Source organism: Lissotriton vulgaris, chromosome 6, assembly GCF_964263255.1.
Source record: "Lissotriton vulgaris chromosome 6, aLisVul1.2, whole genome shotgun sequence".
In the NCBI taxonomy this organism is placed as follows: Eukaryota; Metazoa; Chordata; class Amphibia; order Caudata; family Salamandridae; genus Lissotriton; species Lissotriton vulgaris.
Window position 1 is genome coordinate 1280484122 of NC_141694.1, and position 13855 is coordinate 1280497976.

The 13855-nt window shown below is 45.0% G+C and overlaps 1 protein-coding gene across 2 annotated transcripts in view; it reads left to right on the top strand.

Annotated features, from left to right (window-relative positions):
* Nucleotides 1-13855, top strand: part of MAP7 (microtubule associated protein 7) — an 810320-nt gene that overhangs the window by 757700 nt on the left and 38765 nt on the right. For both annotated transcript variants that reach the window (XM_086927406.1, XM_086927405.1), the window contains one exon: nt 7823-8055. In XM_086927406.1, coding sequence (XP_086783532.1) covers nt 7823-8055 — 233 coding nt within the window. The remainder of the gene's footprint in view (nt 1-7822; nt 8056-13855) is intronic.

Here is a 13855-nt window from a genome sequence, read left to right on the forward strand (position 1 = left end):
TTGATCTGGTTGTAGCTGATATACAGTTGGATTGGATACAAAGAACTGCCAGAGCCATTGTCCCTAGGAGCACAACCGGGGACATTCTGACCTGCTTACACTATTATCATAAGAAGGAGGGAATCATGGAGGTGGCCCATCAGACCGGCCCTTTCCAATTAGAGGGGGCCACTATCTACCACTACCAGGCCGTGGGTTTTGGAAATGCTACACCACCTACGCCAATTTAAACTGAGTACTACCTTCCTACAGAGTAAAACAGTGAAATGCCACTGGGCACACCCCTTCTGCCTCATCTTTAAGTGGCAGAGAGAGCCCCCGGGATATGCACTCCCTTATAAAGCGGACCTCGGTCCTGGAAATCCCTGGGTTGACGGAGGGGACCTCTCGGGCGGACTCACACTTGGCATGGGCACGGCGAACAGGTAGATGAACCTGGGTAACGTGAAATAAGTCAACGGCAATGCCTGAAGAGGAAGACATTCAATGAAAATGACAAGCGATCCTCAACAAGCTACAAACAGAGGACCCTGAGCCCTAGCCTTGGACTTGGCAATGCTCCTTCGAAGCAGGGAACAGGGTTGGCTGGGCATTACATGGGTTCCCAACTGAGGGGGTACCAGGACCAGAAGTCCTGCAAGGGGGAAACACCAACGCAATGAATATTTCAGGGGGGCTAATTCTTCCACCACGAACAGAGAGGCTGTAAGAAGGGGGGAACACACAACAAAAGCCTCATTTACAAGTAAATGGTATTTTAAAGAGCTGTTAAGTACTCCGGTGCGGCTGCAATTTGAAGCTTGCCAGCCCGCAAAGCTGTCTCCCCCCGGGCTGACACACAAGACGGGGGGGGCTGAAGCCCCGTGAGCCCAATGGGTGTTGCGCGCCTGCCTCTCACACCACAACCATCAAGCAGACCTGAATCACAGCAGAGACTCCCCAGAGTTGCCTAGCGATCCGCAACTCACGGAACACTGAAAGTTCTAGGCCTTAATACCCAGGGTCTTAATGCCTGGCGAAACGAAGCTCCATACCACACATGCTGACTGACTGTGGTATCTGCCTTCTACCAGAATCCGACCTCTTGAAACCAGACTGGAACCGGCTTCATAGCCGCTCTTTCACTCATCCAACTCCTATCATCTGTGCCCAACAAAAAGGGGCAGATAGCCATCCTGCTGTCCACCAAATTTAATTGCAAGATACTAGCTACTATTGCAGAGATCCCCAGCAGAGATCAAAGTTAGCATGGAGCACTACGCACAAACCTTCATGCTTTATTATTTAATCATTCCGAATGATAACCAAGAAACCTTTCTGTGTGAGGTGATCTCGCAAACTATGCTAACCCGAGACACAGAGATCCTTATAGAAGGTTGGATTTTACCATGGTGGTGGATGCCACACTCGAAAGATCAGCTCAGAGAGTGGGTCAAGCAGGAGCCTTTTTGTAGACGTAGCAGGTCTGGCTCAAACATGGGACTGGCAGATGTCTGGTGCACTCACAACCCTCATAGCAAAGATTACACATTCTTTTCAGCCTCGCGCCAAATGTATACTAGACCAGACTATTATTTAGGTACTTGCCAAATGCTGGCTCAATACTCCCTTGTAGAGATAGGTGCCATGATCCTCTCAGACCACACACCTGTCATCCTTACATTATTTGATCCAGATGGTCCCCCACGTCAGAGACACTGTATTTGAACGACAACCTTATGCGACACACTGACATTATCCAATCAATATGCAAACACATTACCAGTTAGTTACCTGACAGAGAACAATGGCTGTGTCCCACAGACTCCCATGCTGTGAGACACACTTAAATCAGTTGTATGGGGGGAATTTATCACCATTGCGGCCAAACTAAATGTGGATCGTGCGCCAAGACACAGGAGCTAGAGGACAAGGTAGGCGATCTTGAGAAACACCACAAGAGTTTTGGTACCCAGAGGATTTTGCATCAACTCACGATTGCTTGCCACCAGCTGAAGGCTCTTACTGGTATGCCACATAATATCCTCTGCTCCGCACCAAGCATAGATACTATGTCGGAGCGGCAAGGCAGGTAGGATGCTGGCTTGTAAGCTCCAAGCAAAGCATCAGAGAGACAACGTAGCCCAGATAAATGCGCACATGTACTCCCTGGAAGCATTAGTGGAGGCCTTCTGACACTTCTACATGGAACTATACACCCCAGACCCTCTTCCCACTCGGCCCACACAGACCTACCTTGATACAGTCACATTGCCCTCACTTACAAATCAAAAGAGATTAAAGTTGCAGAGGTTATAATTAGCATCTCCCGCCTCTGTGTTGGGAACGTCTGTGGCCAGATGGGTCTACTGCAGAATTCTAGAAACACTTTTACCAACAGCTTGCTGCTTTACTGGTCAGGCTTTATAACTTATTTGCACAAAGCACACAACGGTCATTACAGTCATATGTAAGCCAGGGAAGGAGCAGACTAAATGTACCTCCTATCACCCGATCTCAGTGCTCAATATACACACACAGATCTTTACAGGAATCCTTTTGCGAAGATAAAGCTCCCACATGCAGGGCTTGACAGTCCTTAGTTCACAAATGACAGTGCCCTGATAATACCAAATGAATAGTCCATATTATTGACAAAATCCAGCACCCCAAAATCCTGATAGTATTACTTTCTATAGACATCTAGGAATCATTTGACTCCCAAGAGGTACTCTGCTTGGCAGTGTTGGGCCACGCTTCTGAAGTGTGAGTTGACCAGTTACACATTCCCAGTGACTAGAATGAGAGTTAACGGGTTGACAGGTTCCCTCCAGGTTAGAGGACGATGTGTCAGGGCTATCCTCGCTCCTCGTCGTCCTATACATGGAGACCCTCCACCGTAAGACCCAGATAACTGGGGTGACTTTTAGCAAAAAGCACAAAATAGCTCTGTATGCAGATGATGTTCTACTGACCATCACCAGCCCAACAACCACACTTCCTGCCTTGCTGCGAGAGCTGGGCGCTTTCGGATGCGTGTGGGGTTTACAGTTAAGGCACACAAATCCCAGACACTAGGGATAAGTGTACCGGATGAACTCCAGGATACGCTTCAGGGCTCCTATCCTTTCTCCTGAAAACAATGATATGTCACTGACCTAGGCACACCTAGATATAAAACTATGCCCCACAACAGAACACACGGCTCAGCAGAACTTAGTGGATCTCCTCAGCACTGCCCACAGAGACTTACAGTACTTGCAGAATGGGAGTTGCATAGCACCCATTAAGATTATTCTCCTGCTGAAAATATTATACAGATATGCTGGTATTCTCATCAGTGTATTGTTTACAAGTCACTCAATAATCAAGGTCCCCACTTTCTCAAACAGAATCTTCTCCATGTCCCAACCCGATCTCTTCGTTCCTCTATTCAGAACCTCTTGGCTGTGCCTCGCACTAGAACAGTCACCTGGGGCGACAGGCGTTTCCTGGTTGCCGCCCCTAGACTTTGGAACACCCTTCCTGCACATATCCGAGCAAGTCCCTCCCTGTTCACATTCCGCAAACAGCTAAAGACGTGGTTATTTGACCAATAGCCTTGTATATCTTCTTTACCCCAGTTGCTGATCCATCCCTTAATTAGCGCCGAGACGCCCACGGGTATTCGCCGCGCTCTACAAATGTCAATAAATAAATAAATAAATAAATAAATCAGTAATTTGTTTTTTGAAACTATGAAGCCTTACAAGATTCTTACGGGATTTGAGAATCTGAAGCAATGCTTCTTTTTTTTTTTTTTTGCTTCAGGCACATTATGGTTTTAAAGAAAAAGGGCATGTCTGGGAATACCAAATGTTTAAAAATGCAAGCTGTGATGTGTTGAGGAGGAAATGGGTATGTATTTAGCTGAGCAATGTTGGACTGAATCGCTGGAGAAATCTATTTATTGTACACCTGTATTATCGCAATGTGAGAATTCAGTCCTGCTGACTTTTTGGATTGTCCTATCAAACTTGAATTACAAGTTTGTGTATCTCTGGTTATGTCTTGTATTAATGATGTTAGATGATTCAATCAATCAATCAATCAGGGGATTTGTAAAGCGCGCTACTCACCCGTTAAGGTCTCCAGGCGCTGGGGGGGGGGGGGTCGCTACTGCTCGAACAGCCGAGTCTTGAGTTGTTTCCTGAAGGCGAGATGGTCCTGTGTCATTCGGAGGTGGGTGGGGAGGGAGTTCCATGTCTTGGCTGCCAGATAGGAGAAAGACCTTCCTCCGGCGGTGGCTTTGTGAATACGTGGGACGGTGGCAAGGGCGAGGCTGGCGGAGCGGAGCTGGCGGGTTGGTGTGTAGAACGCGAGGCGGTTGTTGAGGTACATGGGGCCCGCGTCATGGAGAGCCTTGTGTGCGTGGGTGAGGAGTCTGAATGTGATTCTCTTGCTGACGGGGAGCCAGTGCAGATTCTTCAGATGGGCAGAGATGTGGCTGTGGCGGGGGATGTCCAGGATGAGTCTTGCCGAGGCGTTCTGTATTCGCTGTAGTCTTTTCTGGAGCTTGGCTGTGGTTCCGGCGTAGAGGGTGTTTCCGTAATCCAGGCGGCTGGTGACGAGGGCCTGGGTGACCGTCTTCCTGGTTGCGGTGGGGATCCATCGGACGATTTTACGGAGCATGCGCAGGGTGTTGAAACAGGACGATGAGACGGCGTTGACTTGCTTGGTCATGGTGAGGGAGGAGTCAAGGATGAAGCCCAGGTTGCGTGCATGGTCTGTGGGTTTGGGGACGGTGCCCAGGGCAGGTGGCCACCAGGAGTTGTTCCAGGCCGAGGGGGAAGGTCCCAGGATGAGGACTTCCGTCTTGTCTGAGTTAAGTTTCAGACGGCTGAGCTTCATCCATTCCGCGACCTCCTTCATTCCATTACTGGAGGCTGGCTCTGGCGGTGTCCTGGACGTTGGTCATTGTCATGTTGATTTTTCTATTAAAAAAACTGTAAAAGGTGTGGCCTCTTTGCATAGAGAATCAAGAAACTTGCCATTTCCATTTGAAAACCGTATAGGCTGCATAGTTTCATAAAACAAAAACATCCTTCATAATGTTTAACCTAGTTTATAAGCCCTAATGGGTTTCATATTTATTGTTTTGAGACATATTCATCTGAGCATTATATACCATGTTGTAGCCATTTGTGATCTGGGGACTGTGTAACCCTGTGTACTTATATCTGAGTGTTATGAAGTGAGAGTTTTGGGGATTAAGCTGTTAAAGGAGGTCCCCGTTGCCCGAGATTGCATTGCTGGGATACGTTATACAGTTCCCACTGGCTGTGCGCAGATTTGTTGCTATTAGTTTCCTCCTGGCCAAAAGGGAGATAGCGATTCACTTTGGTGGCAGGATGACTCCCTCAGTGAAGGGGTGGCTAAAGAGTATGACATCTTGCTCCATGAACAGCGACCTTTATGCATCAACACTCCCCGTCCTCCAGGCCTAAAGATGTATGGGGACCCTTCAGGGCGTATTTGCAAGCCCAACAACTGACCCCCTCTGCGCCAGCAGATCATGGAATAGTTCCATTAGGAGTGGGGTAGGTGGTCACATAGGGAATGACATGGCCCACCTCCCTGGAGAGTTATATGCTCCGTTACTACAGCTGCGATGTATGCAGGCCTGATGTGTGTCTTTCTCTTTCGTTCCATATATGATAGACAAAGTCTAGTTATTGATATATAGGGGACTCAAAGTACTTATGTTGGGGCGGCATGTAAAACCACAATATTGTTGAAAAATGTCATTGGGAAAGATATATATATATATATGCCTGCTGACACTTATCACTTTGCTCTTCTCTGTTCCCAGTGCACTATTGTAATTGCAACTAAAATGCTAAATAAAGTGTAATAAAAAATAAAAAAAAAGTTGTTGAAGGAGAATGCAAAATGGGGTTTCTCCTTCTGATAATAGTTGAGCTTATAATTTCTTGCTTGGTATTCAAACAGTACTATATTCCTTTAGATCAGGATTTTGCATTTAGCACACACAAAATGTTTCTCGCAGTACTAAGTTACACGCAGAGCTCATGTCTGTAATTACCTCCGGAGCAGGGGTATGAAGGGAAAATTCACCACCATCTTCTAATATAAGGACAGGTGATAAAGCCATGAGTGTAAAGTTGATGAAATGCAAAAATGGGTAAAGATGGAACGAAAGCATTATAACCAGGTAAATTTGTTTTGTCGCTGAAACATATTTTGCAAAGACATGGTGTAGAATACTGGAGAACAATCTGTAGTCTGGGCTTTCATAAAAAGCTGTTAACTACCTGAGGGGTTTGTTTGCATAAGGGTTCCATTACTTGTTAAATTGTATTTTTAGGAGAGAAGCTAAATCATAGGGGGAAAGATGGTATCCCAGGTTTAGAGACAATTGTAAACGCCACTATTCCCCTAGCAGTAAGACTGTGCTGCTTCCTCAGAGATGTAGCAGGAAGGGAGGCAAGTATGTTATCAATAATTATAGCTGGAAGTAAAGAGCCTTAAAGCAGAAATTTGTACACCATAATCTTAACATCCAGAAATTACACAGTCTTAGTGAAGATGTGGATTAAGATATTTTAAGAACAGGTTGCTGGTTAATTTGCATCTCTTGAGTGTTACAATCAAAGTGTGAGTTTACAAGGACAATGGAAGAAAAGTGTCATGATGTTTTACTGAGACTAGCCTCCAATCAAGGTAAAAAACAATAGAGTGGACATATAGTATCTAAAGAATAATATCTGGGGCAAACCGCTGTGAATATATTTTTATGAGTATAGAGGCAAAGTTTAAGTATCAAGGTCCTTGGCAAAATCAGGGATTAGTCAGAAAAAGATCATCCTTGCTGCAAAGCAACAAAACACTCTCAGCATTGCACGTCATACTACAGTATAGAGCATTGACCCAAACACGTCATGTAAAGAGGAGACCCTTTCCTCTCTACACCACTGGTAATACATGCATATGAGACATGTTGACGTGTCCACCTGCAATCAAGAGTCACATGCCTGTGTAAAAATAGATGGGTTCAAAATAAGCACTACAGCATATGTGACCTGCTTGTAATATGCATAAGCAGCTGCATACAGTAAAGTTCCCTCTCCCGTGCAATGCTGTGTGAACCCCTCCTAAAATCCTTGCCACCTACACTGATAGAAATAAATGATTTGTAAGACATCATGTATAGATCATGTGTATATGAGTAAGTTAATGCATGAAAGTGTAAATGTCTCCTTAGTTAAAAAGTTGGAATGTACACAAAAGAAAATATGTAATGGATTTTCTCCAGGTGTATAAGTATGGCTTATTCAATCAGTTTGCACGCATTTGTTGATATTCAGTTTAAAATCTGGTTAGTTCACTTCAGATTACTGGTGCTACATTGCTAATAAAAGTGCTGTTTGCAACCATAACCCCTAACACCCCCCACTCACCCAAACAAAGAAAATCAGTCATGACCACATCACCGATAAAGACCTTACACCGGATGGGTGGATTCTCCTAAGGTGAAGACTGCCTCTACGGCAATGGCTGTTATCTTATGGTAATTTTTTTTTTTTTAGCTGGGAGAAACATGAGCTTAGCAGTTATTTGCATCATAAACAATGTGTTCTCATGATACAGTGAACATTGCAGTAGTTGCCATCAGGTTTAACATTGCAGTTCTACTGTTCAAAAATGTGAAAAATTAAATTATTTGTTACTTTTATCACGAACGACATGTCACTTGTGAATATTGATAAAGATGTTACTGTAAATTAACCATACAAGACTACTTGCATTCTTTTTATTCAGATCCTTTAAATATTTATTTCAGTAGCCACAAAACAGAAAAACTACCAAATGAGAATGGGGTGTCTATGCAGAATGAAGACTTTGAAGAGCTTATAAACCTGCCTGGTGGAAATAAACCATCCAAAGTGAATGCCTTTAGCAGTGATGGAAGCAATATGCCAGACATTCCCTTTAACCCAATGTTAGCCTTTGAAGAGTCGGAGTCTCTAAGTCCATTGGCTCAGGTAGACAATGTTCAAACACAGCAAACAGCAGGTAAGTCTTCATTTAATAATTCACTTTATTTAATTCAAACGTGGGTTTATCACACTGGTGGCTACATATCTCACTATCATTTTATACCTTGGCCTATGGTGGACAATCTGCATACAACTGTAGGCTTGTAAAGATTATTTTGAGATGATTTTGCTAATTCATAGAGAAAGGGAAAGGAAAGTCATTATCAGTGCTACAAGAGTGGCTCCGCATTCAATCCAGTCCTTTTCTGAAGTGTTGGAAATGTAAAAGCAGGAAGTCAATACGCTTCTCAAAAGGTATTTCGGACTCCATTTCTTGGAGCTTGAGGCAGAGCACTCAAAGGTTTCCATTGGGGCAGCTCCACAGAGATCTTGCAAGTCACCTGGGTGCTTACAAATCTCTTTTTTTGTAGCATATATTTCTTCTGCTAGACTTTCAAGAATGGTTGCCTTGGTTCCCTCTGATCTTGTCATCAAGAGTCTACCGCAGGGTCTTGAGTACCACACTGATGTCGGCTCCCAAGGTTGAGCGTTGGGGGGAGACGGTCTAGTTCACTGAAGATGTATGCCGTCTCAGTGGATGACAATTGCTGCATCTTTAGATGCACCCATCCTCTTTCCCTTCTGCACTTTAGAGTCTTTTTTCAGCAAAACGCAGTACAGGACTCAGAGGAGGTTTCATGCTTAAAGGGAGAGACAGACGTTGCAGACACCATGGTGCTCAGCCAAGGGTATTTTGTGTTGCACTGTGGGCAAAAACTGAAAGGTGTTTGTTCCATCATCCTGCCCGCATTCTCCAAACTGTTTTATTGGGGATCTGTTGGAAAGTAGGATCTGCTTTCATGGTCACCCCCACGTACTGCTGGTGTCATTATGTTTTACTGACTAGTCTGAATGGGATCTTGCAAATCAGGACTCCAGTCTCTGGGCTCCCAGGGCATCGGTGCACCAGGGGTCCCCCATGGGCTGAAGCATGAATTATGCCAGGGGTCCCCCATGGGATGAAGCATGTATTATGCCACCCATGGGAGACTACTCACATTTTGACTCCAGGCCTGCCATTGCAGCCTGTGTAAGCTGGTGCTAGCACCATTTACAACAGATATAAGTTTCCTCATATCTGTGTTCACTACACTTAAAACCTATAAGTCACCCCTAAGGCAGGCCTTTCAATCCTGAAGGCAGGGTGCTTGGTTATGTGTGTGAGTGTTCCTCTACATGAGCAGGACACACCTACAATCCACGGAGTCCAGTTCCCGGGCTGTAAGTGCATCAGCCATTGCGATACATAGTGGTCATGCGTCATTACGGGATGGCTATCTCTAAACTGGCTGTAATGAACCCTGTCATGTTTAGTATCAAACATGTTGGAATCATACCCCAACACCGTAAACCGTGTTGGAGGCATGATTCCATCCACTTTGGGGCCCCTTCGGGAGGCCTCAGTGCTCCAGGTAACAGTCTTCTTGACCCGGACAGCAAACTATGGCTGCTGCTGACCAGAGACACGATTCTGCCGCTGAGCCAAGCTCGAGCAGGGAAAGGCTGAACAATAAGTTTCCTGTCTGGGAGGTGTGAGCACCTCCCAGACAGGATTTAGTGTATTGAAGCAGGGTAGTAGCGCTTTCCAGCACCACTGGACTGCTTTGAAGGGAACATTTGGTGCCCTTCTTACATACTCCAGTTGACAGTTCAGGGAACTGTTGACACCCGCTCTGGCACAAAACTAGACAAAGGACATGGGAGTATCCTCCCCACTGTCCAGCCCGTCCTGTAGGAAGGGCCCCTGAATCATCCCAGCCCTTTCCTTAGGGTACTTATGGGCTTACCGGTGGGTGGTTCCTTAGATTTGTCGTGGGACAAGATTCATATCCGAAACCACTTCATCTTCAACTGTCTGGGCACTTTGGACTTCGTTGGACTAAGCTTCGGGAACCGATACTGCAACTGGGAAGACGCCTACTGCTCCTGGACTCATCGTCCTGACAGTCATGTACGTTGTCTGTGCCTGTTCTCCATACAGGTTCTTCACAAGGCCTGTGGACCTCCAAGACACCGAAAGGAATCTCCCTTGGGGTGAAGGAGTCACTCCCCTGCATCTGCAGGCACCACAACGAAGATATTGCACAAACAAGAAGCCAACAATGGACTTTTCAAGCCTGCATCTTACTCACAATTTAGTGAAAAAGGAAGTCCTGTGCAAAAAAACCTCCGGAACCTGCCGCTGTTAAGTGCCACTGTAAACCAGATCCTTGATTATCAAAGCATATGGAGGTGCACAAAGTAAAGAAGTCCATTCACGTATATTTTGACAAATTCTTTATTTTTCCATCATTTTTTCTTGTTGTGCACCTTCATATGCTTTATTGACCACAACTAAGCTGACTGGTCTGCTGTTCCTGAGCTCCTACGGTCTCCGAACAGTTCAGCACCACGGGAGGTGGTTGTGTAACTCCCTCGAGGCCTGCACTGTGTTCAGAGCAAGTTTGAAGCCAGCATCCCTCGTCTGAACCGCTTGAGCAGTACCCCTGTGCACCACATCGACTTGCCGTTGCAAAGGGTTGTTGACTCTCTCCAGAGATCTTCGAGCTCCAAGAAGCTCCAGCCTCAAGCATCTCTTGCAACCAAGATCTTCGCCTGCACCATGGGCCTTCATCCTTTGGTGAGCTGCTCGAGGTCCCCTTGCAACTCCTGTGCCTCCAGCCTGTAGGTACTCTAGGGTGTCTTCTTTGGCTTCAGTGTGCTCTCCTGCTTGCTTGGGGCCTGCTCTAATGTCCCTATTCGTGGTGAGTCACTTGGACCTTGCTGGTCCCGACATTGCACCTTTTTTGACTACTACATTGGTTGCCATTGCCAAGGCTTGTTGCTGGCCTTGCCGGGCACTGCCCCCTGCATCCTTACATCCTATATGGGACACCTGGTGAACAGCTCCTGGTCTTCCACAGCATCGTCTGGTCCTCACAGCTGCAACTTCAAAGGTACTGTCAACTCACCTTCAGCTCAGACATCGTTGAGCATTCGTGTTTGTGCCTCCTGTTCACTCCTGAGTGGCGTAGACACTGTCTCCTCTGCAATAAAACCAGTTCATCTTTCCTTTTTAAAATAATTTTGTGGACCCAGTGGTGTTCCGAAAAAAAAATGGCACCACTATAGGTATATGGTTTCAAATTCCTGTGACTTTATCGAAACGGGTGTGCAAATCCAAATTCGCAAATTTGTCAAAAACAGTAGAAATGCAAATCGATATATAGGTGCTTCAGATTTTCATCAGATATCACAGGAAACCTATTTATATATACATGTGTGGGAACATGTTGTGTTTTTTAACATAGTTATTCATTTCACGAATTTGGTGGATCCACGCATCTGCTCCCTAACAGAAGCACACCCAAACGAGAACTTCTAATTGACTACACTAGGACCCCACCCATCTACTTTGTAAACCACACCCTTAATATCTCATTTGGATTTTACCTCTGCAGAGATAGTAATGAGAATAGCGCAGCTGTTTGTTTTCTTTATATCTGAGCAGAATTATGTCAGCTTCTACAGCTGTGTGTGAAGAACAACCAGCGCAGGCCGAAGCTGTTTCAGACCAGGATGAGAACATGCCACAGGCAAAGAAGGAGAGTGATTTATGGAATTTTTTCACCATTCTATGTGGTGAAAAGAAAGTGTCAGCGAAATTGGTGCAATGCCACATTGGCACAAAAACCTTATCAAGAGGTACTAGGAATTTGTATTTCCATATTTCCATGGGACAAGCTCCATGTGGAAACATATAAAAACCATCCATGAATGCAGGAAAAGGCAAGTGCAGGAGGAGACACTCGTAATCAGCAGAATCCTTGGGAGAAGCATCAACAGTGCAACAAATTAGCGTACTATCATTCTGCGACAAATGAAGAGACATGTTAACGCACTGTGCAAAATGTCAGTACCATGGCGGTGAAGATAACATCTGTGGCTGCATACCTGTCCAGGATTACCAGTGTTAATTTTATTTTTTTGCTCCGTTTCACAGATATGTTTTAAGAGACTGAAGCCAGTGGCTTCTTACCAGTTAACTTCCCTTATCCCTAGTTTTGTTGTTACCCAAAAATTAAATCCAAAAACAAATATAAAAGTGTTCAAAAAACAGAAAAAAATGTTTCTTTCAGGAATCTCTACATCTGGTCAAAATAAGATCGAACTGCGGGGGGCTTTACTAATATTTTGCTCCATGTTTGCATCACAAAAGTGACGCAAAACAGCGCAAAATCTTTTTTTCTTAATTTACTCTCCAAGTTGGGCTTCACATTACTTTGCACCATGGGGGTGTGCCAAGAGTGGTGCCCGGGTGTTCCCAGGCATCCATCCAAGCTTTCTCACACTAAACCCAATTTTCTAAACACAGTAGATTGGGTTTAGCGTGTCCTTTTAAACTAGGTGAAGGAAGGAGAAATGCTTTCATTTCTCCTTCCTTTTCTGACTTTGCATGCATGCTGCACTGTGCAGAATGTATACAAAGGGGTAAAAGTGTTCTCTGTTGTTGAGGCATAGTATTTTCTAAAGGAAGGGTACCCTTCCTGTACAAAACCTATGCTAGACTCTCACTCACACACACACACATACACACACACATACACACACAGCTATAATCAGCACAGATGCAAGGGAAAGGGGAGGAGAGAGCCATATCTTTGGCCTCAGCATTGAGGGTGACCCACAATTCTGTGGCCAGGCTCGTTATGGGCACAAAAGAATTCAACCACACATCTCTTCGGCCCTGATAGTTCTGCAATGGCTCCCCTATAAAGCTCTGATACAGCTGTAAATTGCATGCATGACACACAAAGCCTTCCACCTCAAGACCCCGATGTACCTCGCTCAGAAACTGGAGCTCTGACATGGTCAAGAGCCCCTAGAAGTGCCAATCCCCTATTACTCAAACCACAAAAATTTAAAAAAAAAGGACCTATAATCGATAATTTTCAGGTATGGCGTCAAAGATCTGGGACTGTCTTCCCCCCGTAGTCAGGGTGATCCCTTCCTCTACCCTGTTTAAATCAGAAGTTAAAGAGCTCATGATGAAGAAATATCTGCCTCAGTCTTCCTTCCCCACTTGACTTCCGGGTCTTTTGATGCTGTTCTGTGCCCTAGGTGCTAGGTTCTTGAGAATGTTGGACATCCTAAATATATGTACCTGTTGATATGCTGATTATTTGTGTTTCCATGTACTCGTCCTACTGCATAATCTGTAAAGCGCTCTGATGCCTTCTGTGGTCATGTTCGCGCTATATAAAACTTTCAAAATAAATGGTGCTCTCCTGCTCTTTCCCTGTTGCATAACGAAGCACAGCCTTGCAGGAGGCAGCGCTGCTTGGCTTGGAGATTTAGTAAATCTCTCCCCTGCGTGTTTTATGTTTTTGTGCAAATGTATGTTTGTGTTTTAGTTTTTTATGTATATATGTCCCTCACGCCACATAACTAAAATTATAATATTTAAGAAGGGTAATAATCCTATAAAGTATGAACGAAGACATTATCAATTGTTTTGCAGTGTCATCTAGAATACTAAAATGGAAATGAATAAGCAAGTGAATGCAAAGGGTGTGTAACTGAGTATGTCAGTGGCTGAATCAGTGTGTGAGTGGGTATGTGAGTGTCTGCATTGATGTATGGGTGGGTGTATGAGTAGCTGTATCGGTGTGTGAATGGCTGTAACAGTATGGGAATGGCTGTATCAGTATGTGAGTGGATGTGTGAGTGGCTATATCAGTGTGTAGCTGGGTGTGTGAGTGCCTGCATTGATATATGGCTGAGTGTGTGAATGGCTG